The sequence below is a fragment of the Falco rusticolus genome, chromosome Z (assembly GCF_015220075.1).
Source record: "Falco rusticolus isolate bFalRus1 chromosome Z, bFalRus1.pri, whole genome shotgun sequence".
NCBI classification, from domain to species: domain Eukaryota; kingdom Metazoa; phylum Chordata; class Aves; order Falconiformes; family Falconidae; genus Falco; species Falco rusticolus.
In genome coordinates this window covers 53,872,526-53,900,137 of record NC_051210.1, presented here as the reverse complement: position 1 = coordinate 53,900,137, position 27,612 = coordinate 53,872,526, and the positions used below count along the sequence as shown (strand labels likewise).

Sequence of the window (27,612 nt, the reverse complement as noted above, 5' to 3'; positions counted from 1 at the left end):
CTGAATGACACTGCCCTTGTGTTCACCATTCCAATTCTTCTCTCTCACTGAAAGCTTTAAATGTTGCTTGGAGTCCCAGACCACCCTTTTCTCAAACAGAATTTGAATCTACACTCATTTCTGTTGCCTGACTACTTCCAGATATGTAAGCAAGTATTTGCAAGGCTTTTCACTAAATCGCAAGGAATTAAAAAATTACATAGAACATGATCAAGCAGTTGCATATCCAAAGCCAAAACTAAGTTCACTTTTCAAATTCAATAAAATTGCCTGAAATTGAAGTTCCAATTAGACAGACTTTGGCAAGTTAAATGTTAACGTACAAGTCAACTATAACAATGCTGCAGCATAAACCCGAAAATATTCTTGGAAGAACAGTAATTACTAAGCAGCTTTTAAACACGAATACTTCAATGTCAGATACAGTGGAGGGGCAAGCCTGACTGCAGCTTTCTGCCTTGTGTCCACTTGTCACAAGAGAAAGAAGACAAGAGAAGAATTAAGCAGGCTCCACAGATGCAGCCATTGTCCTGCCATCCTTTCCTACTGCAATTGATGGGAACAGGCTGCTCCACTGTCCTACTGAAAAAAACAAGGAGCTTCAAAAGATGAAAATAACCTATGACTGTTGCGTAGTCATATGCATTTCAGTCTGTGCAAACATCTTATGATGTGTTGTTCTTAAACCTGCTCGTGTAGTTCAAGTGGTCCTCAGACTTGCTGAAACAGGAACAGACCCTCAGCTAATACTTCTTATAAAAGTCTACACACCTTGATATACACCCAGGAAATTGGCAGTATAGCACTGGAACCCCAAGGTGCAGCACTGACAGTACCCAAAGGACATGCATCCTTATCCGGCTGTATTTTGATGACAGGGTGGGTAGGCAAGTAGGGAGCCAAATGTTTCTTCCTAAAACAAAAACATTTATTTTAGAACTTCAGTGTGTGTGCCTGTGTTACCATTTCTGGACAGTTTCAGCAGTAGATTCTCTTCACACTCCTTCCAAACATGGTCCTGCAGGAATTCTGGGCTATGTCTTCTTCAACAGAAAGTTTATTAACATAACTATGGACAATGAGGATGGCACTAAGTTTTCAACCTATCACAGATATTCATGCAGCTATGCAAATCAAAATTATTTTTTTTAAAAGAGTAAGATTACTTTTAAAGGAATACGATTGCCCTGTAGGATAGATTCATGTAATTCATGTACCATTTCTGTGTTCTGGACTACACGCAGTATCAGCCATCAAAGTCCACAGATCATCTCTGCATTTACTCACAAAACAGACTGCTGACCAAGGTCTACCACGCACACTAAAGGGCCAACATGAAAGTCAGGGTTTGGGAGCACAGGTGAACCTCAGCATTCATGAGCTCAGCACATGATTATCCTGGAGAAGGACAAAAGTTTACAAATAACAGTACACCTCTCCTGTTCATGGTGCTGTACTTCAGTGAACTGCCAATGAAGAATCACTAAGGAACTTTTTTTTTTAAAGAAAAGCCTAATAAAGAGATACTCACACTCCAATTGGTCCCATTCCAGGTCCTCCTCCTCCATGGGGAATGCAAAAGGTTTTGTGAAGGTTTAAGTGCGAGACATCAGAGCCGTAATCTCCAGGACGACACAGACCCACCTGTGAAGGGAATACTCTGTTTTAAATGCTCTTTACATGCTATTTTAAGACCTATTACCTCACCAAGATTGAAAAGCATGTTATATGTTTTTCTGTTTTTCTTTAATGTGATGCATCATAAACAAGAATTGATGTAAACAATTTTTTGTTCTAGGAATTCTTATTCATGACTGTGAAGAATGTCTTTGACAAAGATTGGGCAGACTAAGCCAATTTCAATGAACAACTCATATATCTTACACCTTTCAGGGCACAATCAGATCAAAGAGTACTATTCTTACCATCTAACTTCTATTACTGTTCCTGGAAACCCCATCTCCTCCCCCAGACACTTCTCCCATCTTGTGAAGAAGCTGTGTTATGGTCTGAAATGAGTACTGCTGTGCTATTTCTATTCTAAGGAAATGTACACTCCCAGGTATAATAAATCTACCTAGGAGATTTTGTACCTGGGCATTCATATTTGCTCCATCTAAGTAAACCTGGCCTCCATGTTTGTGTATCAGGTCACACACATCTCCGATCTCCTCTTCAAACACACCGTTGGTGGAAGGGTATGTGATCATGATGGCTGCCAAGTTCTCTTTGTGCTTGTCCACCTGGTAGCAGGGAGAGAGAAGAGGCCGTTGAGACACCTAAAGCTTCTTAAGGAAAAATTGAAAAAGCCCCATGTAAATATGGTCATCAAGTGTTTTACAGGTGAGAAGCAAGTCCATCAGCAGGTAGTCTTGAGTCATTTACAGTCAGCAAAAGATACTGAGCTCTTTCCTGCAGCAATACCTATGGAAAAAGAGTGTTTTCTCAACAATCAGAACTTTAAATCAGGGAAGAAGGCATGGTAGTGAAAGATTTATGTATAATAGTAATTTCTGGTACCTTGAGACAAGCCTAGTGAAACATCTGGCCTTCAAGGTAACGGGATCTAATGACCATCTGCTGCTTTCAGCAGTACAGTTCTATGACTATCATAAAAGCCTGCTCAAGTATGTATTTTTGGAAATGTGTCCTCTAATCCCTTGGCCTCCTAAGTGTCACCTGCAGACAATCTACTCCAAAAAAGTGAAAAAAGTTGCCTAGCAACTCCATCCCCAGCAGAGGTGGTCTCTGAACTTTGCTAAGTGAAGGCTAAAGTGCAGTTTGAAATGCTTCACACTCATGAGCATGTGTCATTCATTTCAAATACTAGATATAGACCAAAAAGTCTACTATGAAAGAGCCTACTGTGCAGAAAGACTCTCTGAGCCACTCCTGCACCAAAGATCCACAAATTAAAGGAAATCTCGCAAGTGTCACATGGCTAGTGTCTGAGTGAGCAAAAAAGGGAAAGAATTACTTATTCTTTTCAAGTATATATTCACTATTAGTGCCCTACTTTCTCTCAAAGAAAAATCTGATTCAGCTGCCAGCACTATTACCTGTAAAGGAGAAGGAGTGTTCCTGCTATGAAAAAGATAATTAAATACTCACCATTGCTTTTAAATGGGCGATATCAATGCTCCCATTTTTATCCACTTCAATTGGCTGAATCTTCATCCCCGCCATTTGTGCACTTGCTGGATTTGTACCATGAGCAGATTTAGGAATCAGGCAAACCTTAGAAGGGAAAAAGAAGCAGGGGTCAAAGTATAACTAGTTAAAAACACTTAACGCATTATGTTCTACAGGCAGCTACAACGCATTATCGAAGTTTCCAAAAAAGGATCCTGAAGGAATGCTTACTGGCAAATTGCCACTTGCACTGAAGGTTGCAATTCAATTTTCTTTGAAGAAAATCCATTCAAGTATAAGCATCTAAATACTCATTAAGAAAGTAGCTTCATTTGCTGCATAAATCATATTTAGGGTTGCAGTTTCCAGAACATTATCTCAGATACTCAATTTTCAAACCCTTTTCTCTCACCCTCTCGTTTTTTAAAGACTTAATTTTTTTTTACAGTAATCAGTCTCCATATGTACAATGACCAGAAATAAAAAACTATCTAATTCCAACTTTCCACTACCTCTTCAGCTGATCTCCAAAGCATTTAATTCTGTGTTCTATTACAAAAAAAAAAAAAAAAAAAATTAGTCTGAAGTATTTTGGCTATAGCTAAAAAGTTTCAGGCAGCTACTCACATGCTCTATATAGTTCATTTAAAAAGAAAGAGGTACTTCTTACTTAAATAAATGTAGGTTCTAGTTAGTGATACTTAGGAAAATGAAGCTCAAGATATTTCCAGACATTTGCTAGGCTCTCTACTCCTTCTAAAGACAACAGAAATTTCTTCTAAAAAAAAAAATCCTCTGCATCTATTCAATGAGGATATTGAAACATTTGCCTATTATGATTCTCTTGGAAGGATTAATTTAAGGAAGTTACTCAAACTTAGGTGCATTAAGTAAGTGACAATAAGGCACTCTTTTTTTCACAGTCAACTAAACTGCACGATGGTCTCTACCTCATGTTCCATAGAGATTCTGAGATGAATGTTAATTACTTTAAAAGCTACTCCAAGGAACTGACCCATCTGTCTCAGCACCTGGATATTTGTTCTTCTTGCAGTGTGTTATTGTACAGCTGTGCCGAAAGGAAACACAGGGATCCCAGCCCCAGTGCTGGGAAGCACTGTAGCACATTTACAGTCATTTCAGCTGCATAGCAGAAATGTAAAGTGAGTCTATATTGCCACCCAGTCCTGCTGGGTTGCACCTGCAGCTGCTGGTACAGAAGGCAACAAAGCAGGCAGGTGTCAGCCGTCAGTTAACATCAGCACTTCTTTTCCAGGAGAGGGCACCAAACCCAAGTGAGGCCAACTATAGGAAGCCTGATCTGCTGGTTTTCTTTCTCCAGCTCAGGAGAAAACGCCACTTCAGTTGGAAGGTCAACATTTTGTGGGCTTTCTTATTTTCTACCCGCGCTCACCCCCCCACCCCCCCACCCCCGATTTTGATTTTACTATGACATTTGAAATATGTCAAGTGTGAGTAACTTCACGCAGCCTGCAGGCTGTGCAGTTAACCTCTGGGTGTTTCTGAGCATAGAACGACCACAGGCACTCACAGAAGCCCAAGGATCTTGCACAGAGTAAGAGAAACAGCAAAGCATACATGGATAGTCAGAAGACAACTTTCCAAGGAATAAAATTTCAACCTAAATTCACTTCCCACTGAATAACACTACTCACAAAGCAAAGCTTGTAATTGTAAAGAGTGGCTAAAAACCCAAGGAGTTTGAGGTTTGTATGTATGTATGTATGCAACAAATAAAGACAGAACAGGACAACACTCACTATTCAATTTTAGGTAGTTTCCTCACACAGAGGTTAGTTACCAGCAGGTCAGGACAACGACCCTTCCATTTTGAGAAGGCAAATGCGTTCCAAAGCCAAGTATAAAATCAGGTTCAGAAAATATGGATATTACTGCACTAATGACTTTTTTCCCTAATGTCTAAGGCCAACACATTGTGAGTGTGTGAAAGAAGATCTAACCTCAGATTTCCACGAAGTTTTTGATGCATTCAAAAAATGTTCCTAAACTAATTTCTAGTAGGGTAAGTGAGAAGGTCACATGGATAAATATTTCACGGAAACACAGGAAATAAATTAAAAAATAGTCAGTTTTCACTGTGGAGAATGGTCATCCTAACAAAAAATTATAAATACCTGTGCTAGTTCCCAAGCATTTCAACTTACTCATAATTGATTTATAATTGAAACATACAGTGAAATGCCAAATATCCTGTTAATACAAAATTGCCCAGGTCACTAAAAGAACTGATTGTGTAGTTCAGAAAAGAACCCACAGTACTGAGTAACAGCATTCAAAACAGAATATGCTGGAGCCAGGCAGATCTAGATTATTACACAAGAAAACAAATCTTAACAATACACAACTGGGTTCGTAGTTTTGAACCTATCGCAACTCAAAAGATCTTGCAGTGATTCGGGGGAAAAAAGCAACTGCATTAAAAACTAGAAAGGAAACAGAAAACAAAAAAGAAACACAGAAGTTCTGAGGATAACCAAAGTTATGAGATGGCTTTTTTCAGATGGATGGACAAGTAACTGGAATACAATTAGGAAGACAGAAATGAGGATGGATAAAGATCTAATAAAAATCTCAGAGTTAACAGATAATATGCCAACTGTGAACAGCTGTGAACAGGGAAGAACTGTTCATCTTTCAAGAATGAGAGGGTACTAGATGAAACTGTAAGATGTCAAGTTCAAAACAATAACAGGAAGCATTGCTTATGAAGAAATAAGATTATATGACAATGGGTGATGAAGACACAGAACGTTTTCTCCAAGATACTGTAAATATCAGAAGCTTTCTCATAAGAGGTCAAGTGATCAGATTTATTGTAGAAAAATGCATAAGCAGTGCCTTTGGACTCCTTTGGATCGGGAAGTCCCCAAAGCACAGGTACGTAGAAGATGGGGCCGTGCGCTGTGAAAGTATTGTTGTATAGTTGTTTTGTCCTTGTACTTCTTGTAAGAGGAGTCTGAGTCTGCTACTGACCACTGTAAGACTGGATGCTGGGACTGACAGACTTTTGGTCTGGGCTAATATCCTGGTTTCAGCTAGGACAGAGTTAATTTTCTTCTTAGTAGCTGTTACAGTGCCGTGTTCTAGATTTAGTATGAGAATAAGATTGATAACACACTGGTGGGTTTAATGGTCGCTTAGTGTTGCTTATATTAAATCAAGGACTTTTCAGTTTCTCAGGCCCTGCCGGCGAGAGGGATGGAGAGGCACAAGAAACTGGGAAGGGACACAGCCAGGGCAGGTGACCCAAACTAGCCAAAGGGATATTCCATACCACAGAACATCACGCTTGGTATACAAACTTGGGGGATTGGGCTGGGGCTGCCGACCGCTGCTCAGGGACTGGCTGGGTATCGGTCAGTGGGTGGTGACCAGCTGTATTGTGCATCACTTGGGGTTTTGGTTTTGGGGGTTTTTTTCCCCTTTGGGTCTTATTCCTCTCCCTTTCTTTCTCCTTTTCATCACAATTACTGTTGTTGTTGTTATTATTATTGTATTTTATTTCAATTTTTACATTGTTCTTAACTCAACTCATGAGTTTTACATTTTTGCCCAATTCTCTTCCCCATCCCATTGAGGGGGGGAGTGAATGAGTGGCTGGCTGTGTGGTTCTTAGTTGCCAGTTGGCGTTAAACCACGACAGCTAATCTGTCTGGTTTTATATCACCAACATGCAATCATCTCTCCAAAATGAAACTTGCTACCACTAACTTCTTACATTTACCTATTTCAACCTATTTCACTGCCAATTAAACTTACACCTAAAATGATTAACATAGCCTTCCTCCAGGCATCACAGATCGTTCAGAAAGCACCTAAAGGAGCACTATTACTTTCAGATTTTTCAGCTATAACTGCCTACCCTTAAATGTAAATAAATAATTGTCTTTTAAAGAAAATCGGAATTAAAAATTCAAACTTGAGTAAGGTTTGATTCCTCTTTGGAGTTAACTACAGTTGTATCACGTCTCAGGTTTACAAGAACTCTCTTTTGTCAGGTTACAAGGGTATAGCTGAGAAGTGACTCCATAATGTTAAAGTTTCAGGTAGTTAGTATAGAACAGAATACAAACCAAGCCTTTAGGCTCTAGCATTACCAATTGATGATGATCTTCAGTGAATCAAAACTGATTTGCATTATTCATCTACCTTTTTTTGTGGCCCTTGTGAAGCAAGGTTACCTCCATATGTCCTACAGGGATTTATTTCAAATAGTCTGCATGGAAAAAAACTGGATGAACCTAGACTTCTATGAGTAGAGCTACCAAGGCATACCAGAGGCTTGTCTGCTTCTTATGTCAGGAGTGGTCATACTGGGAACCAACAATTGTTATAAGCAGTGTAAGTTTTAGACCATCAGTTCCAGTTCCCTTTGTATTTGAAAACACTGGAGAGGGAGTGTCATACCACCTTGAAAAAGCAAAAAACTGTCATTGCCCATTTTCTTTCAAGGCACAGACATCTGGGCCTACACCCATCTCACTCAAAATCTGAACCATTGTTTCATGTTCATGACTAGCCTGTGTGACAGCTTCAATGGTTAGGTTTGTCCCTTGATCACAAGTCCACCTGTAGGTTTTAGGTCTCTCCCTGAACATCCTGATGTTTCATGGGCCCACTGAGCTATGAATAATTACACATTCTTAAGTTCCCAGTCCAAATCCACCTGAGTTGCTTCAATTCTAGCAGCCTGGTTTACCTGCTTGTTGTCTTGGTGTTCTTCAGTGGTGCTGCCCTTGGGCTTGTGAGCATCTGTATGACATGCACCTTTACGGTAGTGTTTTCTAGTTGGGCAGCAATTTCTTGCCAGAAGGCAGCAGCCTAGAAGGCTTTACCTCTGCACTGCCCGTTGGTCTGTTTCCAGTGATGCAGCCACGCTCACAGGTCATTTGCCACAATCTATGGCATACAGTACTGGCTGCTTTTCTCATTCAGCTATCTATAGGGCCAGTTTCTGCAAACTGGCTCAACTTGCCGCCTCCTTTGATGGCTTTGACAACTTGTGTAGGACTTTAAACAGCAGCCTTCCACTTCTGATGGTTTCCTACAACACAGGACCCACTGGTAAACACGCCATAGTGCTTTTCACCTTCTGATAACTCATTATATGGTGGCACTTCTTGTGCATCAGTCACCTCCTTGAGTGATGCTTTGAAATTTATGCCTTCTGATGAGTCTATGAACCCTTCCAGGATTTCCGGGCAGCTGGAGTTCCCCATCCAAGACTGCTGCATGACCAACACTACCCACTTACTCTATGGGTATCCTTTGAACACTCAGAACAGCACAGACAATAGCAGTGCCAAGAGAAGCTATGCTTCTGTACCAACACCTTCTGAGGCAGCTCATTCTCCCTGAACACTGCTAGCATACCTTTTTCGGAGTATGGTGGGCCTTGGATCCTCTGCAGTCCCAGCTCCAAAACCTTAAAGGCTAATCTTGTATTTCTCCAGGTGTTTTCTGTCAGAGGCTCCAGTTGAGGCTGTGCTCCCTGGCTGCAGTGTACATTTCTCACAGCTGGTCCTATCTGGATGGGCCAAAGGGCTACCACAAGAACTGTCTCCTCTTTTGATCTGTTCAAAGACCTGTTCCTGTTCAGGGGCCCACACAAAATAGTTCTCCTTTATGTTCATTCAATAAAAAGGGCTCACATGCTCATGTAGCCTACCATACACATGCATTCTCCAGTAATCCACAATGCCTATACAAGCCTCTCTTCTCTATTTTTTAGCTGGTGCAGATATAGTTATTATCTTATTGACTGCAGCCCAGAGGTGCGACAACATCCATCTGGCTGGTTTAGTCCCAAGAACTGGATCTCTTGTGCAGGTCCTTTGACCTTGCTTTGGTTTTATGGGATAACCAGCCTTTCAAATGATCTGGATTATTCTTTTCCTCTTCTCAAATGCTTCCTCTGCTATGCTGCCCTGTACAAAGATGTCATCCATGTACTGCAGCTGTTCAGGGACTTCATCCCGGTCCAGTGCAGTCTGTATCAATCAAAAGACTGATAGGTATGTAGGGCTGTGCTTCCCGCCCTGAAGCAGTTGGTTCCAAGTGTACTGGATACCCTGCCACATGAAAGCAAACTGTAGCCTGCACTCTGCCAAAGGGATAAAGAAAAATGCTTCGGCAACATCCGTTGAGGCATACTGCTTGGCCACCTTTGACTCCCATTCATACTGGAGTTCTAGCTTGTCTCTATGGTAGCACTCAATGGTGGCACTACTTTGTTCGGTCCACAATAGTCCACTGTTAACCTACATCCTCTGTCAGACTTCTGCACTGGCCTTATGGGACCATTAAAGGGTTATTAAGTCTTCCTTGGCTCTCCAATAGATGAATCAACTTACAGATGGTAACCAGGGAGTCTCAGTTGGTGCGATACTGCCACTGGTGTACCATCATGGTAGCAACTGCGTTTCTTTGTCACACAGCAACCCTACAATAGAGAGGCCAGGCAAGGCAGACAGTTGTTTAACCCTCTTTGGGTCCACTGTGGCTACACTAAAGGTCTACCAGCACCTTCCTGGGTCCTTGAAATCCCCTCTCCTGAGGCAGTCTATGCCAAGGACACATAGAGACTCCAGACCATCACAATACAATGCTTCTGCCATTTGCCTCCTGTTAGCCTTATCTCAGCCTCCAACATAGAAAATGGTTGGCATACCCCTGTCACTCCACAAATCCAGATGGGTCCTGCCCGCTCCTGCCCTGGTGGCATTATGGTACACTATGTACCAGTATCCACCAGAACCTTATACACCTGTGGATCTGATGTGCCAGGCCGTTGAATCCATAGTCCATTAAACTTCGTTATACCCCTCCTCCACCTAGCCAGAGGCAGGGACCCTTTACTCCTGACTCCCATGGTGTCATGACCAGAAAGAAGTCCCTTCACCAGGTTCAGGAGGAGAGGCATTTTCAACCCTTATTCTGTGCCTGGGGGACTGCTGGCTGCTTTCCACTGTCTTGGCAGCAACTGGTGCAGTGGCCTTCTTGGTTGTCCCTTCTTCACTGCAGTCTTCCCCCGCAGTTGAGGTACATGGGCTTCTAGCTTCAAGGTGAGTGCACTGTCCCTGTTCCTTGTATCCTGTCTCAGGCACACAGGAAGAACCAGATGGTGCCATATAGTGTGCACCTGGGGCTCCCTTTCCCTCTGGCAGGGGAAGGCTGACTCCATAGGGCAGCCCTGACAGCCAAGACACTGCCTGTAGGGATGAGAAGTGGAGGGATTGTCTTTGAAACACCCTGGAACTGGCAAAACAGTCTCTCCATAGCTGGTACTCAAGATGTGGCCAGTCCATCATCACCAGGGAGGTGACATATGACACTGATGCATTTAACACAGACTTCCTCTACACAGTCCATGTGTTCTGGGTGTCATGCAGATTAGTGGGGACCTGTTTGTTGTCCAGGTCAATGGAGACTGCCTCCACCACTGCTAATTCTCTTAGATACTGGACACCTTCCTCAGCAGGGGCTCAACTGCCTCAGTAATTGACAAGATCACCCTTGAGAGCACACCTCACATTCAACAGGAAATACATCCAGAGGCTGCAGATAAGTCAACTCTCTTCTGATTTCTTTGATGATTCCCTGGTCCCTAGTGAAGGATCCCAGCTGCTGGGATTTCCTGTCCTCGATTCCTGACTACCCTTTCCAGCAGCCCAGCATCTGAGCAAGCAGGTAGCAATATGCTTGCCTGGCTGGCAGCCATAACTCTTCCACATATATTGGAGCTTGCTCAGGGTTAAGGATGGGGTGGTTTCTGCCTTTTGGATGACTTCTCTCACCTCTTCCTTCTGTTTTCTTGCCAAAGGACTGGCTTCCTGATCAGACCCTTCCTCCTCCTCCTCCTCCTCCTTTACTAACTGATGGTACAGCCCTGTTGACGTCCACTGCCAGTGGCTCCTTTTTACTACTGAGGCTATCACTGTGGTTGAGTTTTGGGTCCCTGTCTCAACCATTGTCTATCTCAGCCTTAGAGATAGAGAGCCACTTTGCCCTGCTGCTGTGACAGTGCTAGACAGAGGCCCAACAGGCACAGGCCAAGCCCCAGAACAGTGCTAGGAGCTGCTGGGTCTCACTGAGGTAGGCAAGGCACCCTTCCACCAAGTGGTACACCAATTCAATGGCACTGCATACCTGTTCAAGTGTAAAATCCCAGGTTACAGGAGGTGATAACAGCCCTAGGCACTTGCCCAAACCCTTCTACACACCCTGTCACCCAGAGATCAATTGCCTTGGGGCATGTTTCTCTGTCACTTTAACAAGTTGTCTACTCCTACACCAGGACCAAACTAGGTCCTACCCAAGCAATAACAAGCCAACAATGTTAGATAAGAGGATCAAACATCTTACATGAGGATGAACCAAAAACTCAGGAGCCCACACAACAGATTTGGTCACATCAACCCCAGAGGAGAAGAAGGAGGTGTGATCCCTTGTTCTATGTGACAGGTAGCTCATGCAACACAGGAGGAGCATCGCAGCCAGGACTGTATGCCTGGACTGGCATATGGCCATTGCTTTTATAAAAATACATTGATAAGCAGCACAGCAAATAGCAAGAGTGAAAGTAGCCATTAAAACCCCCTAAACTCTAATACACAGTAAAGCAAGCAAGCTCTGTGACCCACACAGGAGCCTACCAATTAACAGTTTAACATGCTCAGATCAAAACTGTCATTACTGCAAACCCCACACTGGGTGCTAAAAAGGACTGTGATGGTTCACCTGGCCAATGGCCAAACACCCACAAAGCTGCTACCTCCCTCCTGTCTCCCATGGGACAAGATGAAAACAGAAGTAAGTTGAGAAGATTCATGGATTCAAAGAATGACAGTTTAATAGGGAAAACAAAAGCTGCATGCGCAAGCAAAGCAAGAAGAGGAATTCATTCACTACTTCCCATGGATAGGTAGATGTCCAGCCCCTTCCTGGAAAGCAGGGCCTCAGCACAGGTAACAGTTGCTTGGGAAGAAAAACGCCATAACCATGACCTTCCACACTCTGTCTTCCTTTCCCTGAGCTTTTATTGCTGAGCATGCCATTACAGAGCATATACCATCCCTTTGGATATGGTCAGCTGTCCTGGCTGTGTCTCTCCCAACCTCTTGCCCACTGCCTGCCTACTCCCTGGGAGGCATCAAGGGGCAGGACAGGGCAGAGTGGAAAAGAAAGCAAGCTTTGACACTGTGCAAGCACTGTTCAGCAATAGCCAAAACATCCCTGTGTTATCAGCGTTGCTTTAGCCACAAATCCAAAAGCACAGCGCCATATGGTCTGTCATGGAGAAAGTTAACTCCATCCCAGCCAGACCCAGTACAATCACGCACTGAGGGAGTCCCCTTTCCTTATTCCCACTGTCTGTAAAGTAAAGAAAGATGGTACTTTATCCATGAGGGAAACAGGGAATAATGCAAGCTTGTCACAAATGAGGATACACAACCTAGTTTCTCTCTAGGTGAGTCCCAGCTGCTTAATCAATTCTCCTTTCTCCACTTCCCACCCAAAGCTCTTCCCTATATGAGTATTGACACTTACAGTTCTATGACGTTCTCCTTTTGCATTTAAATAAGCTTTGATTGCAGCCAAACCTGTGTACTCTCCTTGGGCTCCACTGCAAGAGGAACACAGACCCGGTTACACAAGCACACAAACCAGGAAGAGCCAACTGTCTACTGAAACTTCAAAACTGTCCAGCCCTAATCCTTCTCAATCACTTTAGGCAAGTGTCAGCAAATTAAAAGTAGTACATCCCATGGATTAAATCACAAATGAGTAAGCATTAATTAACAGCTCCTGCCTCTTTTGTAAACAGTAGATGAAAAAAGTTATGTCATTTTATGTGCCTACACTATAAGGTAGATCTTTTTGGAAACTTGAGTTGATCCCCATTTCTGCACTTAGCAGGGGACTACAGGCTTGACTATGGAGAGGCAAACTAATACTTAAGTGCATAGTAAAGTGTATGCAGTGAAACACAAGACTCTTTCAATGACAACCTAAGTGCAGAATAAGACCTTGCTGCTCATATGGTACCAAAACTACAAACAAATATAAACAGGCTGCAGCAGTTCTCATTCAGCTGTGCTTTATTTATTTCAGAGCATGTAGATCCTAGGCATTCTTCAGTCAAACCTCATACTACTGAGTGCATCAAGTACCAGTTTCAACAACTATATAGTTGCCAGCTCATACAGCTTATTCTTATTTCAGACCTTTAATTCTAGCTCATAGGAGAATATCAGTAACACCACCATTTTAAGCAAGAAACGGTGGAGAAACCAGTGTTTGTAAAGAGGAAAACATGGGAAAAAAGATCAAAAGAATAGAAAGCACCAAATCATTACATTTTTAGAAGAGACAAGAGAAAACAAGATTCTGCAGTTTTGAAAAAAACAAATCTTGTTTTCATAACTTTGCATTCAAGGCTTCTCTTTGTCAAATTCAGAAATTTCTTTCATTTTTGGCTTGCACATTTTCTTTAGAGGTAAGTTTTTGGAATCATGTTAAGGCAATTGTTCAGAATGTTCAGAAAAATTTTCCTACCTGTTTGGTTGGAAAGATATCTTGTCATAGCCAGTAATCTCACACAGGTCTTTCTCTAAATCACTGAAAAGCTGTTGATATCCCTGAGCTTGATCCAGGGGCACAAAAGGGTGGATGTTGGCAAATTCTTTCCATGAAATAGGCTGTTAAAAAAAAAAAAAAAGGGTAAAGTGCTGTAACACAAAATTCTGCAGACAACTCTGTTTTGTTGTTAAGTGCTCAAATAAAAATCGAACATTTCCTGCACAGCAAGCCAAGTTCCCAACCTTGTTGTAAGATGCAGCCTGGCTGAACAGAGAGGTTTTGCTGGAATCCAGGAAAAAACAGGAGAGTTTATGACCTTTGGAAGAAGGGGCAGACAACTCAGGAGGACTACAAGGATGTCAAGAGGTTACGCATGGAGAAAATAAGAAAGGCCAAAGCCTCACTAGAACTTAATCTGGCTACTGCCATAAAAAGACAATTAAAAATGCTTCTATAAATACATTAGCAAAAAAAGGAGGGCTAAGGGGAATCTCCATCCTTCATTGGATGTGGGAGGGAATATTGCCACAAAAACTGAAGAAAAGGTTGAGGTACTTAATGCTTTCTTTGCCTCAGTTTTTAATAGTAAGACCAGTTGTTCACTGGGTATCCAGGCTCCTGAGCTGGAAGACAGGGATGCGGAGCAGAATGAAGCTCCCATAGTCCAAGGGGAAATGGTCAGCAACCTGCTACACCACTTAAACATGCACAAGTCTATGGGGCCAGACATGGACCAGTTGAGGGTACTGAGGGAGCTGGCAGAAGTGCTCACCAAACCACTTTCCATCACTTATCAGCAGTCCTGGCTAACTGGAGAGGTCCCACTTGACTGGGGCTTAGCCAATGTCATGCCCATCTAAAAGAAGGGCCAGAACGAGTCTCTGGGTAACTACAGGCCTATCAGTCTTGAGTTCTGTACCGGGGAAGGTTATGGAGCAGATCACCTTGAGTGCCATTACACAGCATGTGTGGGACAACCAGGGGACCAGGCCCAGCCAGCATGGGTTTATGAAAGGCAGGTCCTGCTTGATGAACCTGATCTCCTTCTACAACAAGACGACCTGCCTAGTGGATGAGGGAAAGGCTGTGGATGTTGTCTACCTAGACTTAGTAAAGCCCTTGACGCCATTTCCCACAGGATTCTCCAGGAGAAGCTGGCTGCTCATGGCTTGGACGGGTGCGCTTTGCGCTGGGTTAAAAGCTGGCTGGATGGCTGAGCCCAAATAAAAATAAAAAATGGAGTTACATCCAGCTGGTGGCTGGTCACAAGTGGTGTTCCCCAGGGCTCAGTGCTGGGCCAGTCCTGTTTAATATCTTTATCAACGATCTGGATGAGGGGATCAAGTGCACCCTCAGTAAGTTTGCAGATGACACCAAGTTGGGTGGAAGTGTTGATCTGCTTGATGGTAGGAAGGCTCTGCAGAGGGGTCTGGACATGCCGGACCGATGGGCCGAGGCCAGCTGGATGAGGTTCAAGAAGGCTCCGTGCCGGGTCCTGCACCTGGGTCACACCAGCCCCACACAGCGCTACAGGCTGGGGCAGAGCAGCTGGAAAGGGCCTGGTGGGAAAGGGCCTGGGGGTGCTGGTCGGCAGCCGGCTGGGCATGAGCCAGCAGTGTGCCCAGGTGGCCAAGGAGGCCAGCAGCACCCTGGCTTGTGTCAGGAGCAGTGTGGCCAGCAGGGCAAGGGAAGGGACTGTCCCCCTGCACTGGGCACTGGTGAGGCCGCACCTCGAACCCTGTGTTCAGGTTTGGGCCCCTCACTGCAGGAGGGACGTAGAGGGGCTGCAGCGTGTCCAGGGAAGGGCAGCGGGGCTGGGGAAGGGTCTGGAGCACAAGGCTTAATGAGGAGTGGCTGAGAGAACCGGGGCTGTTTAGCCTGGAGAAAAGAAGGCTGAGGGGAGTCCTTGTTTCTCTCTACAACTACCTGAAAGGAGGTTGTGGCGAGGTGGGTGTTGGTGGGTGTTGGTCTCTTCTCCCAAATAAAAAACAACAGTACAACAGGAAATGGCTTCAAGTTGCATAGGGGATGTTTAGGTGGGATATTAGGAAAAAATTCTTCACTGAAAGGGTTCTCACGCATTGGAACAGGCTGCCTGAGGAAGTGGTTCAGTCACCATCCCTGGAGGTATTTAAAAGACATGTAGATGTGGCATTTGGGGACATGGTTTAGTGGTGAACTTGGCAGTGCTAGGTTAGCAGTTGGACTCTGTGATCTTAAAGGTCTTTTTCAACTCTAAACAACTTTATGATTCTATGATTTCCAGGACATTTTTTTAACATTCAGAAGATGCCTAAAAATCCTTAGCTTCTCCTTCTAGGTGGCCTATCTTCATGTAAAGCTGTGGGATCACAGGGCAAACAGAGAGGAGTCATGTGGAATAGTACATAAGACTGTTTCACACAGCTTTGTTGCTATCCATTTTAATTAGAAGGGAATAAACAAGACAGAAAAGAGTCAAAGGAGAAGACACAGAGAAGGCAGTGAGAGAAAGGGGACAAAGGAAACCTAGTGAAAGATCAAAGTGAGAAGCCAACAGAGAGAAAGCAGAGGAAGCTCATTTGGAGTTGAAAAATCATTTGGTACCCAAGCAGCCTGTCTAAGGCTCTGCTCCATTTGCTACCAGCTACAAAAATGAAGATATATGGGGACTCCAGCTCATTACCTGTCAAAAAGGCTATCCTAGGAAATAGAAAACTGACAAAGCAGCATGAATTCCCAGTCCCACCTAACTCTTTCTGTATTTCTGAGGATTTGACTGTAAGACGTATAAAGCAGACAGAGTTAGGTACTAAAGCACCACATCAGAGAACAGGACTGCGATACCTAATTCCAAATTTATTTTTCTTCCTTTTTTTTCCCCCAGAATGGAGTCTTCAAAGTCACTCACTCTCTGGCTGTTGTTGCACTCCTACTGTGTTTTTCAGAACTTTTTCCTAGCGGAAAAACAAGCTGATGGCTTTAGCTACTTCTAAAACTGCCTTCTCAGCTGAAGTACTAGATCAAAATTGGTCTTTACTGCTATATAGTGATGCTGGCTATAGAGCTTACTCATGTGGATCTCTAGTAAGACAGTATTACTGCAACTTACTGTAAGTTCAGCTGAACTATTGAGCTTCATTGTGCAGGACCCCTAAAACAGAAGGACATTTGTCAGTATGTATCAAAATATACAAATACGTATGCAAGAACCTAATTTTTTCTCTTTTTGGTACCTACCAAAGGAATCATGCTGTGAACAAGGGAAATATCTTTGTTTTCTAATCTTTTCATGTACCGCACGATATTTGTCTCAGAGTGATAGCTGGAGAACATAAAATGTGATGTTAAGGCAAGCACATTAGCTATACCAGCTGTATATCTGTCCTCTAACATAGGAAAAGCCATTAAAAAAGAATTGAACTGAAGATAATTTTTAATATATACTAGATACTTCTTTCCAAGTTGGTACTTTATGCTTGCTAATAGCAACGTGAATGAAAAATGCCTATTACCATTCGCTCAGAAATGTTCTCAGTAAATATGGAACATAAGGGTTCTAGCAAGTCTGCTGATACTACGCCCTCAAATAACAGCTTGCACAATGTAGCAGATTAATAGAGAAACACATCCCACATGTGACCACGAGTATTGCTTTGCTCACTTAAAATGTGAAATATATATAAAAATGCTACTAAATAGATCATTTCAGAGTAACAAGGGACTGTACGAATACAGCTCTAACACTGCCTTCAACTTACTCTTGTACTGTTTTCAAACGGAGATACTTTCAGATTCCATTAAAATATCAGATACACAGCAATTTCACAAACCTGTTGAAAACCTGATGTGTCAAGAATTTGGAAGTTCTCTTAAATGGGGTGCTAAGGATGCCTTTGGTTTCCTCGCCCATACCCTCAGCAATTAGCTCCTTTGACATAAAGAAACATGGAGTCAAATACTTTCAGGAAATTTCTTTTTTCACCGTCCAATTTCCATCACAATTAGCTTATACTGCCAGCTTACCTTACAATTTAACCAGCTTTTCAGGTAAAAAAACCCCAACTTTATTAACATACATACCTGTATATATCTAGCATGACAACAGTATTAGATTAAAACTGGGTACAGATGTCTCAGTAGTCCTCATCTTGGAAGTATTGCTGCTAATTACCAATGACATGCAACAAAAATTCCAGAGGGAGAGAAACAATTGACCACCATGTCCTAACCCTCCCAAACAAGTAACAGCCTAAATGCAAGGTGTCCAGCCTGACCAAAAGCACTAAGGGTCACAATCAGGAAATGACGTTACTTTGTTACATAAATCATTGTTATCTCATACTGTGTCCTTCTTTAAGACAGCATCTGAAATTTTCAGTATTTAACAACTGGTCATCATACAGACACCCACTATCCCAAGAGCAGTTTTGCTTTTCACTGAAAATCTGAAGCATTCAGATAATTTAATCTATATCTATTGTCTACTTACAGCTGAAGATTCACAACCAAAAATCCATAATATGTCATCTAGGTCTTTCTCACTTACAGTTTCATCCAGTGATACTCCAAGCTATGGATAAAAGCAACAGTGATTACTCAAAGGTCTTAATTCCAGAGGCATAGTGTATTGTTCTGGTCAAGAAAAAACATTCCAGAAACACAGAAGGAAAAACAAAAAGAAAAAAATCAACCTACTTAACAATCTGAAAATGTCATTTTATGTGATATATACAGAAATTTATTTTATTTACATAAAATTTCCCAGTTCCTACCTTTCCCCTGCTAAACCATCCAAGTGAGATGGCTCAGAGGCTTCAAGACTTGTGACCTCACTTGTAATGTTATTAACTGTTTTCTATTTGATAGGAAAATTGCCCATTTTCTAGACCACCTCCCCCATCCTATTTTACAGAACATATCAGACTTTGCCAAAAGTCCTTAGTGCCTACTAAAATGTGGTTTAGGTATCACTGTCTTTAAACACTCCCACAGGACCTGTGGAGGTCACCTTGCATTTCCTCATTAAGTTTCAGAGTCTCTCCACTCTAGTCTTTGGTGGCATATTTAACATGAAACAATCAGATAATATTTTTAAATAGGCATAAAATGAAAATACAATTATTATTTCTGGAAGTTCACTACATCACTTCTGTCTTTATATTATCTTCATAAATTACTTATATAGCTGAGAAAATTACAAGAAGTCTCCAAATAATTTTGTTCTGTTTAGCATATGTAATGAAAAGAAGCAATGCAGAAAATGTCATGCTACAAAATTTCTGAAAGATTTAGGGAGGTGCTTACTCTGCCATCATTATAAATCCGAAAATTTATCTTTCTAAGAGCTGCCCTGTCCAAAACTTCTTTGACTGAGCATCCACAGGTGATCACCAGAGTATCAAAGAACAGATCATGATGTAGTTTATGACCAGCTCGCCTGAGACCTATAAAAAATAGGAATTTAATTATATTAGCTACATACTGTTATTGCTTGCTTACACAGTGCTTGCATAACAACACCATCAATCTCATCAGTAAATGCTTTTACATAATAAAGCAAAATATTCCCCTTGCGTACAGAGCAGCAAAATCACCAGCATTATAGTGAAATGTCACTGCACATGAAATGCACCTAAATATAAATAAATATACATTAAATATAAATAATGCAGATTGAGTCTAGGGAAAATCCTTCTGATACATCAAATTTGAAATATATACAGTAGCAGAAGTGGTATATAAATGCAGTAAGGACAAAATCACAAGAATGGGAAGAAAAAAATTGATTATATAAATGGACATTAACCATCATGGAACTTGCCATAATAAACAAACAAAGTTTATTCTTAGTGCTTTCCACACCAACAAAAGGATTTCCAGCTAAGCTGGCAAATAAGGCGTGGATAATTGTGTCAATCGTTCTTCAGTTCCTAGTATTCCAGTTCTGCATAGCTCCTTCCGTCAGCAATGACAGTCATACCAGTGAAAAAAACCTGCAGACCACATTGTCCAGCTGCAGTCATTATCTTCTCCTACAGATTCTGTGCTTTCAGTCAGCTGTTAAGCTTTGGAATTTCAGTGTTCACAGAAGGTATCATACCCCATTCAACTTAACTGAAATGTTCCTAGTTCTTTAGTCTCATTTATTATTTATTTTTTGCTATGTTATTACTACTCTATGCAGACTTCTGTGTGCAAACTAGGATGGTCCAATAAGTGAAGAAAAGAGCTTGCAGCTGGAAAACAACATTTGAATCTTACCACATAGAGACTCGCTGTTTGATTTCTGTTAAGTTTCTGAAGCAAAAAGAAGCAATGCTTGCAAGCTCACATCACATAGATATCTAATTCTTACATGTCATCAGAAGTACACAAAAACATTAAGTATTTATGTTGTATTAAAATGTTCTTTCTGGAGTTGAGAGAACACATATAAGCTGGCAAAAAAAAAACCCATAAAGGAGATATATTACTCTAGAATGTGTAAGGATTTAAGAACAGTTTCTGCAAACATTAAATGCTCACCTTCAGCCAAGATTAGAGTAGCATTATGTACCCGTCTTGCAATATGCCTTAATCCATCAGATCCATGATATACACCAAACATGGCTGCCATGTTAGCCAGAAGAGCCTAGGATCCAAACACAGTTTAGAACATGATTATTATTATTATCATCATCATCATCAAAGATTGTTGCATGTTAGTTTAGTGGAAAGCTTCTTCAGCACCATGGACAACCACGTATCCTCAGCTGATGTTATAATTACATGTTGTCTACAAAACAAAAGGTAGGAAAGGCAAAATACTTTTATGAAGCTGTAAGCACTGATTATGAATTCAATGTCCTTTGAAATGTAACCACGTCAGCAATTAACATGAACATAAATTCAACTACCACAACAAAGAGGTTTGAAGACTCCCGAGTAAAGCTAGTCTCATAGCAAACTAATTGTTTACGATTGGTACAAAATATTTCTGGAATATCTCATGAATACTAAGCAATTAAGTTAATCTTAATACATTGTGCCAAAATCTGGCACAACATTAAGAACATGAGCAAAGCATTGATAGGAGCAGAAAATATTATGAACTTGTCTGGCTGAGGCATGCTGAAGATAACTATTTTGGATGATTACTCACTTAATCATGATATTTTCCTGCAAAGATAGCTCTTTGCCAATGTAATATTTTTGCATCAAATTGTGTAGACAAAAATACAACTTCTGACAACTTGAACAAGTATTTTTAGAATTTAAAAATGGATTGTTTTTCCTTGAGTGGGCGATTTCAGATCATTAGAATTCCCTTTTGTTTTATTAAAAATTCTGTCTCATTCATAACAAACAGCACTATTCAGTGCCGATCACCCTACAAGACAGAGGGACTCAGGACACTGCACAAATTCAAGGCTAAAGTCTTTAGTAAAGAAAAGAGATACCAGTACACTCTTTTCAAGCAGGTTTCCATTTTTCAAAGGGCTCAAAACAAATGCACAAGTACCAAAATATTTTGATGCTCTTCATTTTTCTAATAAAAACTCTCAGAAGTAAAACCAACTCAAATACTCCTGTGATGTTAAGACTATAATCTTATGACATAATATGTTCTATTCTGTTGCTGAAAATAAAGCATGAACAAGTTACCTGTGCTGTGCAGATGTTGCTGGTAGCTTTATCCCTCCTGATATGCTGCTCTCGTGTTTGCAACGCGAGTCGGTACACTTCCTTTCCATTTGCATCTCTAGGTCACAAGTGAAAATGTTGCTTCTGTTACTTTAAAATTACAGTAATTTAAGACATTGGGCTCTGCGCATGCTAACCTAAATCTAGTTATCTATCCTGAGAGACAGAAAGGTTCTGTACAGAATAAGGCATAAGCCAGGACAGCTGGGATATAAAACAGAGAGTGAGACTAAAGACTCTATATTTCTATTTACATCATGGCTGGCAAATGTGTTCAGTCAGGTAGAGCACACAGTGTTCTTTAAGCATAGTACAGCAAAATTGGTATTTGCCTTAAAATACCACAGATTATTGCAACTGTTTTCACTGAGTAGTCATCCAGAACTTAATTTGAACAATGAGAAGACAGCATCCTTTCTAATGATGTCAATTAACAGCACGTTGAATTTGTATATAAAAATAACCCAACGAAGTTGTATGAGATAAGTGAAAGGGCTCTGGCCAATCCATCCTTTAAGTGTCCTTTTGTGGAGTTCCCAACATGTTAAAAATGGACCGTTAAGAGCCAATCTAATGTCCTTTAGAACTATGAAAACTTTCAGAACCGCCACAAAAAGAAATGGACGAACTATGTACGCATATATAAATATATATATATACCTGCATGTATGTGGAGGTTTGAATAACTACACTACTTCCTCAAGTACTTGCACACCAGTTATATGACATCTAAGTAATTTTTACTATACAGCTCAGTTTATCATCAGTCCACACAGAGGGACCTCGACAGGCTGGAGAAATGGGCTGACAGGAACCTCATGAAGCTCAGCAAGGGGAAGTGCAAAGTCCTGCGCCTGAGGAAGAACCCCAGGCATATGGGGTACGTGCTGGGGGCCGGCAGGCTGGAAAGCAGCTTTGCAGAGAAGGCCTTTGGGGGTCCTGGGGGACACCAAGTTGAACATGAGCCAGCAGTGTGCCCTAGTAAGAGCAAAGAAGGCAAACGGTACCCTGGGCTGTGTTAAGCAAAGCTTCTCCAACGAGCTAAGGGAGGTGATCCCTGGCCTCTCCTTGCCCTGGTGAGGCCACACTTGGAGCGCTGTGTCCAGTTCTGGGCTCCACAGTACAAGAGAAACAAGGACCTACTGGAGAGAGTCCAATGAAGGGCCACAAACATACTGAAGGGACTGGAACACCTGTCCTGTGAGGTAAAGCTGAGAGAGCTGGGACAGTTCAGCCTGGAGAAGAGAAGGCTCAGGGAGAACACAGTATATATATAAATACCTGAAGGGAGGGTGCAAAGAGGATGGAGCCAGGCTTTTATCACCAGTGCCCAATGACAGGACAAGAGGCAACAGGTGCAGACTGAAACACAGGAGGTTCCTCCTGAACATGAGGAAACACTTTTTCACTGTCAGGGTGACTGAGCACTAGCATAGGTTGCCCAGAGAGACTGTGGAGTCTCCTTCCTTGGAGATCTTCAAGAGACGTCTGGACACAGTCCTGGGTTCTAGGTCACCCTGCCTGAGCTGCGGGCTTGGACAGAATGACCTCTGGAGATCCCTTCCAAACTCAATCATTCTGTGATTTTGTGATCAAAAACTTAAAAAATTCCACAGCAGAAAGCTGCATTTTCTTTTCCAACTTTCTTAAGATGCAGAAAGATGAAAGTAAATTAAAAATATTAATTTAGGGGTAGTCACAGAGTAGCAGCAGCATGACCACAATAAATGCAATTACTGCTCTTTTCTAAAAGACTGTAACAGACTTCAGACCAAAATCTGAATTGGGGAACAGATTTTAGAACTATGAGTAAAGCCTAAAGATACGTTTAGGATAAGCAAGATGACTAAAAAATATATTTGAAGGAATATTACTACACAAATTAAATACTTCCAAGCTTATTTATAACTGTTAATGTCATTAGTTATTTTGGTTACTGAAGTACTTCTGACTAGCTTCTGTGCCAAAGGTATGCAGTCTTTCCAGTGACAATTACTTTGCATTTCTACTACTCCCAGTTAGACTTCTTATCAAAATTCAAAACATGTCACCCATAACAAGGATTAAAGCTAAGTTTTTGCACATGATTTCTCTGCTTTGTTTAAGCTTGATTACAGTGTGAACTAGATCAAGTTCCTTCTTGATTATCTGACAGGTTCATTGAATTTTCTTCTTCCCGTTTATGTTTTTAATGACTGGATGTCAGACAAAAAGGTACAACAGTACAGAGTAAGCAGAGTAAGTTAGTTTGCAAAGCCTCATGCCATCACAATTAACCCCTTTCTGCTGTTTCAGTTATCTTTTCATCCCACATTGCATCAAGCACTACAGGCAGTTCACAGCTTCATTCCGCACGCGTGCAGTATTTTAAGCTTGCTCCCTAAAAATTGAAGGCTGCTTTTTTTCTCCAGGTTTTCAAGGTGTTCAGTACAACACCATGGTCACCTGTTATTCATAAAGTCTGCACAAGACGGTCATGATGTGTTTTATTTCAATTTCCCTGAAGAAACTAAGGGGGAAGGGAGCCTTTACCTTGTAACGCCCACCATTCTGCCTGGCATCATTCTCACTAGATTTTCCTTGACAGCAAAGAATGCTGCATGGGGTCCCCCGTAGCAAAGCGGAACGCCAAATCTCTGGGAGTTACCAAGGACAACATCTACCCCAAACTCTCCAGGAGGCTTCAGAATACAGAGAGCCAGAAGATCAGTAGCGCAGCAGGCGAGAGCCTAGGAACAGAAGTGCACAGAGCAATCAGCCTCTTTTCTGAAGGAACGGTGTTAGCATGGGATCAAAGTTTGAAGAAGGTACAGCTTCAAACAGTTCTATATTGCTTGCACAGAGCTGAGGCGCAACAGTTGTAATGGTTATCAATTGCATGGAGATGAAGAGTAATACTTCAGATGGAGTCTCATGTAACAGTTTTTGTGAAGGTGGCTGTTTGATGCATCAGATTGAAATCTGTCAGACCAATAAAATTTACTTTACCCCGTTCTGATGAGCTCTTTCAACAAGTTCAGAGAAGTCTTCCACCTTCCCTTCAGTGTCTGGATACTGAAATAATACTCCACTGACATCCTTTCCACTGAAATCCATCTCATGGGGTAATCTGAGCTCCGTAATAACACCAGTATAACTGGAAAACAAAAACATGCAGAAGACAACACATTCAAACCAATTCTTGCCTTGGAGTGATGCTTAATGTGACGCTTTCATTGACATATATATGTATTTTTTCTTTAACATCCAGAGAGGTCAACCTGATTTGCAGTGCTAAACATTGAGAAAGATTTGTGTCATTGTATATAGTGCTAAAGAATAACTGCACTTTCTATCATCACCAGAAATGTGGATGAAAGCAGAGCAGAGGATGCATAAACTACCTGATATCGAGATTTTGCTGTTTTACCATGTTTAACTTCGAGAACCAAGTCATATTTTTAGAAGATGGTTACTTTAAACTCTAAAGTAAATGAATTTAGCTTTCATTAAAAGGTGTTTTCCTGTCAAGGGTAATTAACTTCCTAGTTAAAAAAAAAAGACCAGACTGAATTCAATATTTAAATGTACATATCTGTGCAAACAACTTAAGGAGAAAAGTAAATATTTTCTTTTTATCAGGTATTTAGTCTCTTTTTAAACATCTTCAGTTACTCTGCAGTTGTATTTGAATGGAAAAGCAAAAGAAACGCCAATCATTAACAGATTTCTACTTCTATTTTGCAAAGAAGGCATAACCCTATATTCCAGAAATGTTAGGTACATGATGAAGAGGCACAAATGAAAAATGATTCAATGTAAGTGAAAAGATATGGTAAAAAATGGAGAAGAACATTACTTTGCTCTAGTTTGAACCACTGCTATAGTCTGAGGGTGGCATCGAGCATCTACATAGAACTTCCTTCTTTTGTTGTGCCTGTAAAAAAGAAAACAAAAAACAGAAGGCTTAGATATCAAGAATATTGTTTTCCATGGAAATAAAATTAATTGGTTTTCTAAGTGTGAGTCTTCTTAACTTAAAAGGCAGTTGTAAATATTGGTTATTATAACCAAATTATGTGTAAGATTGAATGAAGGTTCTGGTCCATTTAAAATAAGAAAGTTAAAATCAGACATTTAATGGGATTCGTATGTGACAAAAATTAAAACAGACTATGAAACAGAACAAGGAGTCAACTTAAGAATTTGCAGGAAATGCCTCCATACACACGTATTCTTTTAAAGGAATACAACTGTGGTCTTTTATATAGATTTTCAGTATTGCTGTAGATAACCAAATATGAGCCATCAAAGTAATAAAATAAAGACTAAAAAAATTGCCTTGTTTTCTATGGTAAACATGATTTTATGTCCAACTGATGCTTTGAACAACTGAATAGTTACAACATAACTCTGCTGTGTAATCTTCCTGATACACAGTCCTACAGCAACCTTCAAACATCTCTCAGTTTTCATTTGATTTGCAGATCCCTTTCAAATGCCCCTACAATACAGATACATGAAAGTAAATTTGGAATCACCAGTAAGTTTCACTTTTAGCAGCTTAGGCTGATGTACTTCACTGTTTTTTAAAGCTCCTTTTAACCACTAGTGGGGAAAAAACAATTCACATCTTCAGTGTTCATGGACACAAGAGATTCAGGACACTGAATGTTAGGTTATGCAATAAAGCTCCTCCGCACCCCCACGGAGAGGCAATGGCAGGTGAGTGAGCCCAAATAACTTGCGGTCCCTGATGCTCACAAGGCCCGTGACAGGAGGTACCAGCCCATCAGAAAGCCATCTCCACAAGCACAGAGGAGCACAGAGGCCCCAAGGCAGGTGGGAACTCTAATTAATTCATGCAAACACACTATCTGGGCACCCCCCAGGAGGGAAACATTATGGGATGCAGGGGAAGAGCATTAGGGGATTTCAAGGGCTTATTATGGATATTTAGGGGGAAAGGGATACAGCTAAGTGATTCTGGAAGAAACAAGTGTAAGAAAATAGAAGGGTAAGGGGGTAAACAGAGCCAGCCATATATGTACACAGTTGCTGGATGATGTGCTTCCATCCCACTAGTGCAGTCTGTCCTCTGGTCTTGTTAATCCTTTCTGATTCCTTCCATGGCTTGAAGGGACTTTGTATTCCAGGAGTGGGAGTGGATGTATATGGCTGCCTGGGTGCCAGGAACTGGATGTAGACCACAGAGGATCCACATGTCCACTATGCAACAACTGGAGTGACCAGGGTAAGTGGATTTCAGTGCCAGCAATTGGAGCAGTGCCTCAGCCATAGGGGCCCATGTGTCTGTGGTGGTAGCAGCTGGAGCAGGTGTGTGTCTGGATGCCAGCAGCTGGGCTGGTACCACAGTCAGGGCGATCAGCCTCTCTCCAGTAGGTCCTTGTTTCTCTTGTACTGTGGAGCCCAGACTGGACACAGCGCTCAAGTGTGGCCTCACCAGGGCAAGGAGAGGCCAGGGATCACCTCCCTTAGCTCGTTGGAGAAGCTTTGCTTAACACAGCCCAGGGTACCGTTTGCCTTCTTTGCTCTTACTAGGGCACACTGCCAGCTCATGTTCAACTTGGTGTCCCCCAGGACCCCCAAAGGCCTTCTCTGCAAAGCTGCTTTCCAGCCTGCCGGCCCCCAGCATGTACCGCATATGCCTGGGGTTCTTCCTCAGGCGCAGGACTTTGCACTTCCCCTTGCTGAGCTTCATGAGGTTCCTGTCAGCCCATTTCTCCAGCCTGTCGAGGTCCCTCTGCATGTCAGCACAACCCTCTGGTGTACCGGCTGATCCCCCTAGTTTTCTGTCATCGGTAAGCTTGCTGAGGATACACTCTGCCCCATCATCCATATCATTAATAGGAGCCAGTGTTGCCTTGGGTTATGCCATTCATAAGTGGCATCCCACTAGACTTCACGTCACAGACCACAACCCTCTGGGCCCAGCCATTCAGCCATTTTCAACCCACCTCATTCAGCCCACACTTTTTCAGCTTCTGTGTGATGATTTAAGGGAGACTCTCAAGGGCAACAATACCCACTGCTCCTCCTTCATCTACCCAAGCCTTTAATTTACATCTAACTGTATAAAGTTATCAGGTTGGTCAAGCATGACTTCCCCTGCGTGAATCCATGCTGGTCACTTCTGATCACCTTCTTGTCCTTCACATGCCTGGAAATGGTTTCCAGGACTAGCAGTGGTTC

At 41.8% G+C, this 27,612-nt stretch overlaps 1 protein-coding gene across 1 annotated transcript in view; it reads right to left on the bottom strand.

Moving 5' to 3' along the window:
* GLDC (glycine decarboxylase) overlaps nt 1-27,612 on the bottom strand; it is a 49,620-nt gene that overhangs the window by 6,693 nt on the left and 15,315 nt on the right. Inside the window, exons 5-20 of the mRNA XM_037372633.1 lie at nt 25,259-25,430; nt 24,409-24,556; nt 23,953-24,149; nt 21,382-21,478; nt 20,263-20,368; nt 19,042-19,181; nt 18,227-18,307; nt 17,568-17,665; nt 16,975-17,059; nt 16,847-16,888; nt 13,732-13,874; nt 12,724-12,799; nt 3,112-3,237; nt 2,094-2,243; nt 1,532-1,644; nt 772-913 (exon numbers count right to left, since the gene is read on the bottom strand). Of these exons, the coding sequence (XP_037228530.1) occupies nt 772-913; nt 1,532-1,644; nt 2,094-2,243; nt 3,112-3,237; nt 12,724-12,799; nt 13,732-13,874; nt 16,847-16,888; nt 16,975-17,059; nt 17,568-17,665; nt 18,227-18,307; nt 19,042-19,181; nt 20,263-20,368; nt 21,382-21,478; nt 23,953-24,149; nt 24,409-24,556; nt 25,259-25,430 (1,916 nt within the window). The remainder of the gene's footprint in view (nt 1-771; nt 914-1,531; nt 1,645-2,093; nt 2,244-3,111; nt 3,238-12,723; nt 12,800-13,731; nt 13,875-16,846; nt 16,889-16,974; nt 17,060-17,567; nt 17,666-18,226; nt 18,308-19,041; nt 19,182-20,262; nt 20,369-21,381; nt 21,479-23,952; nt 24,150-24,408; nt 24,557-25,258; nt 25,431-27,612) is intronic.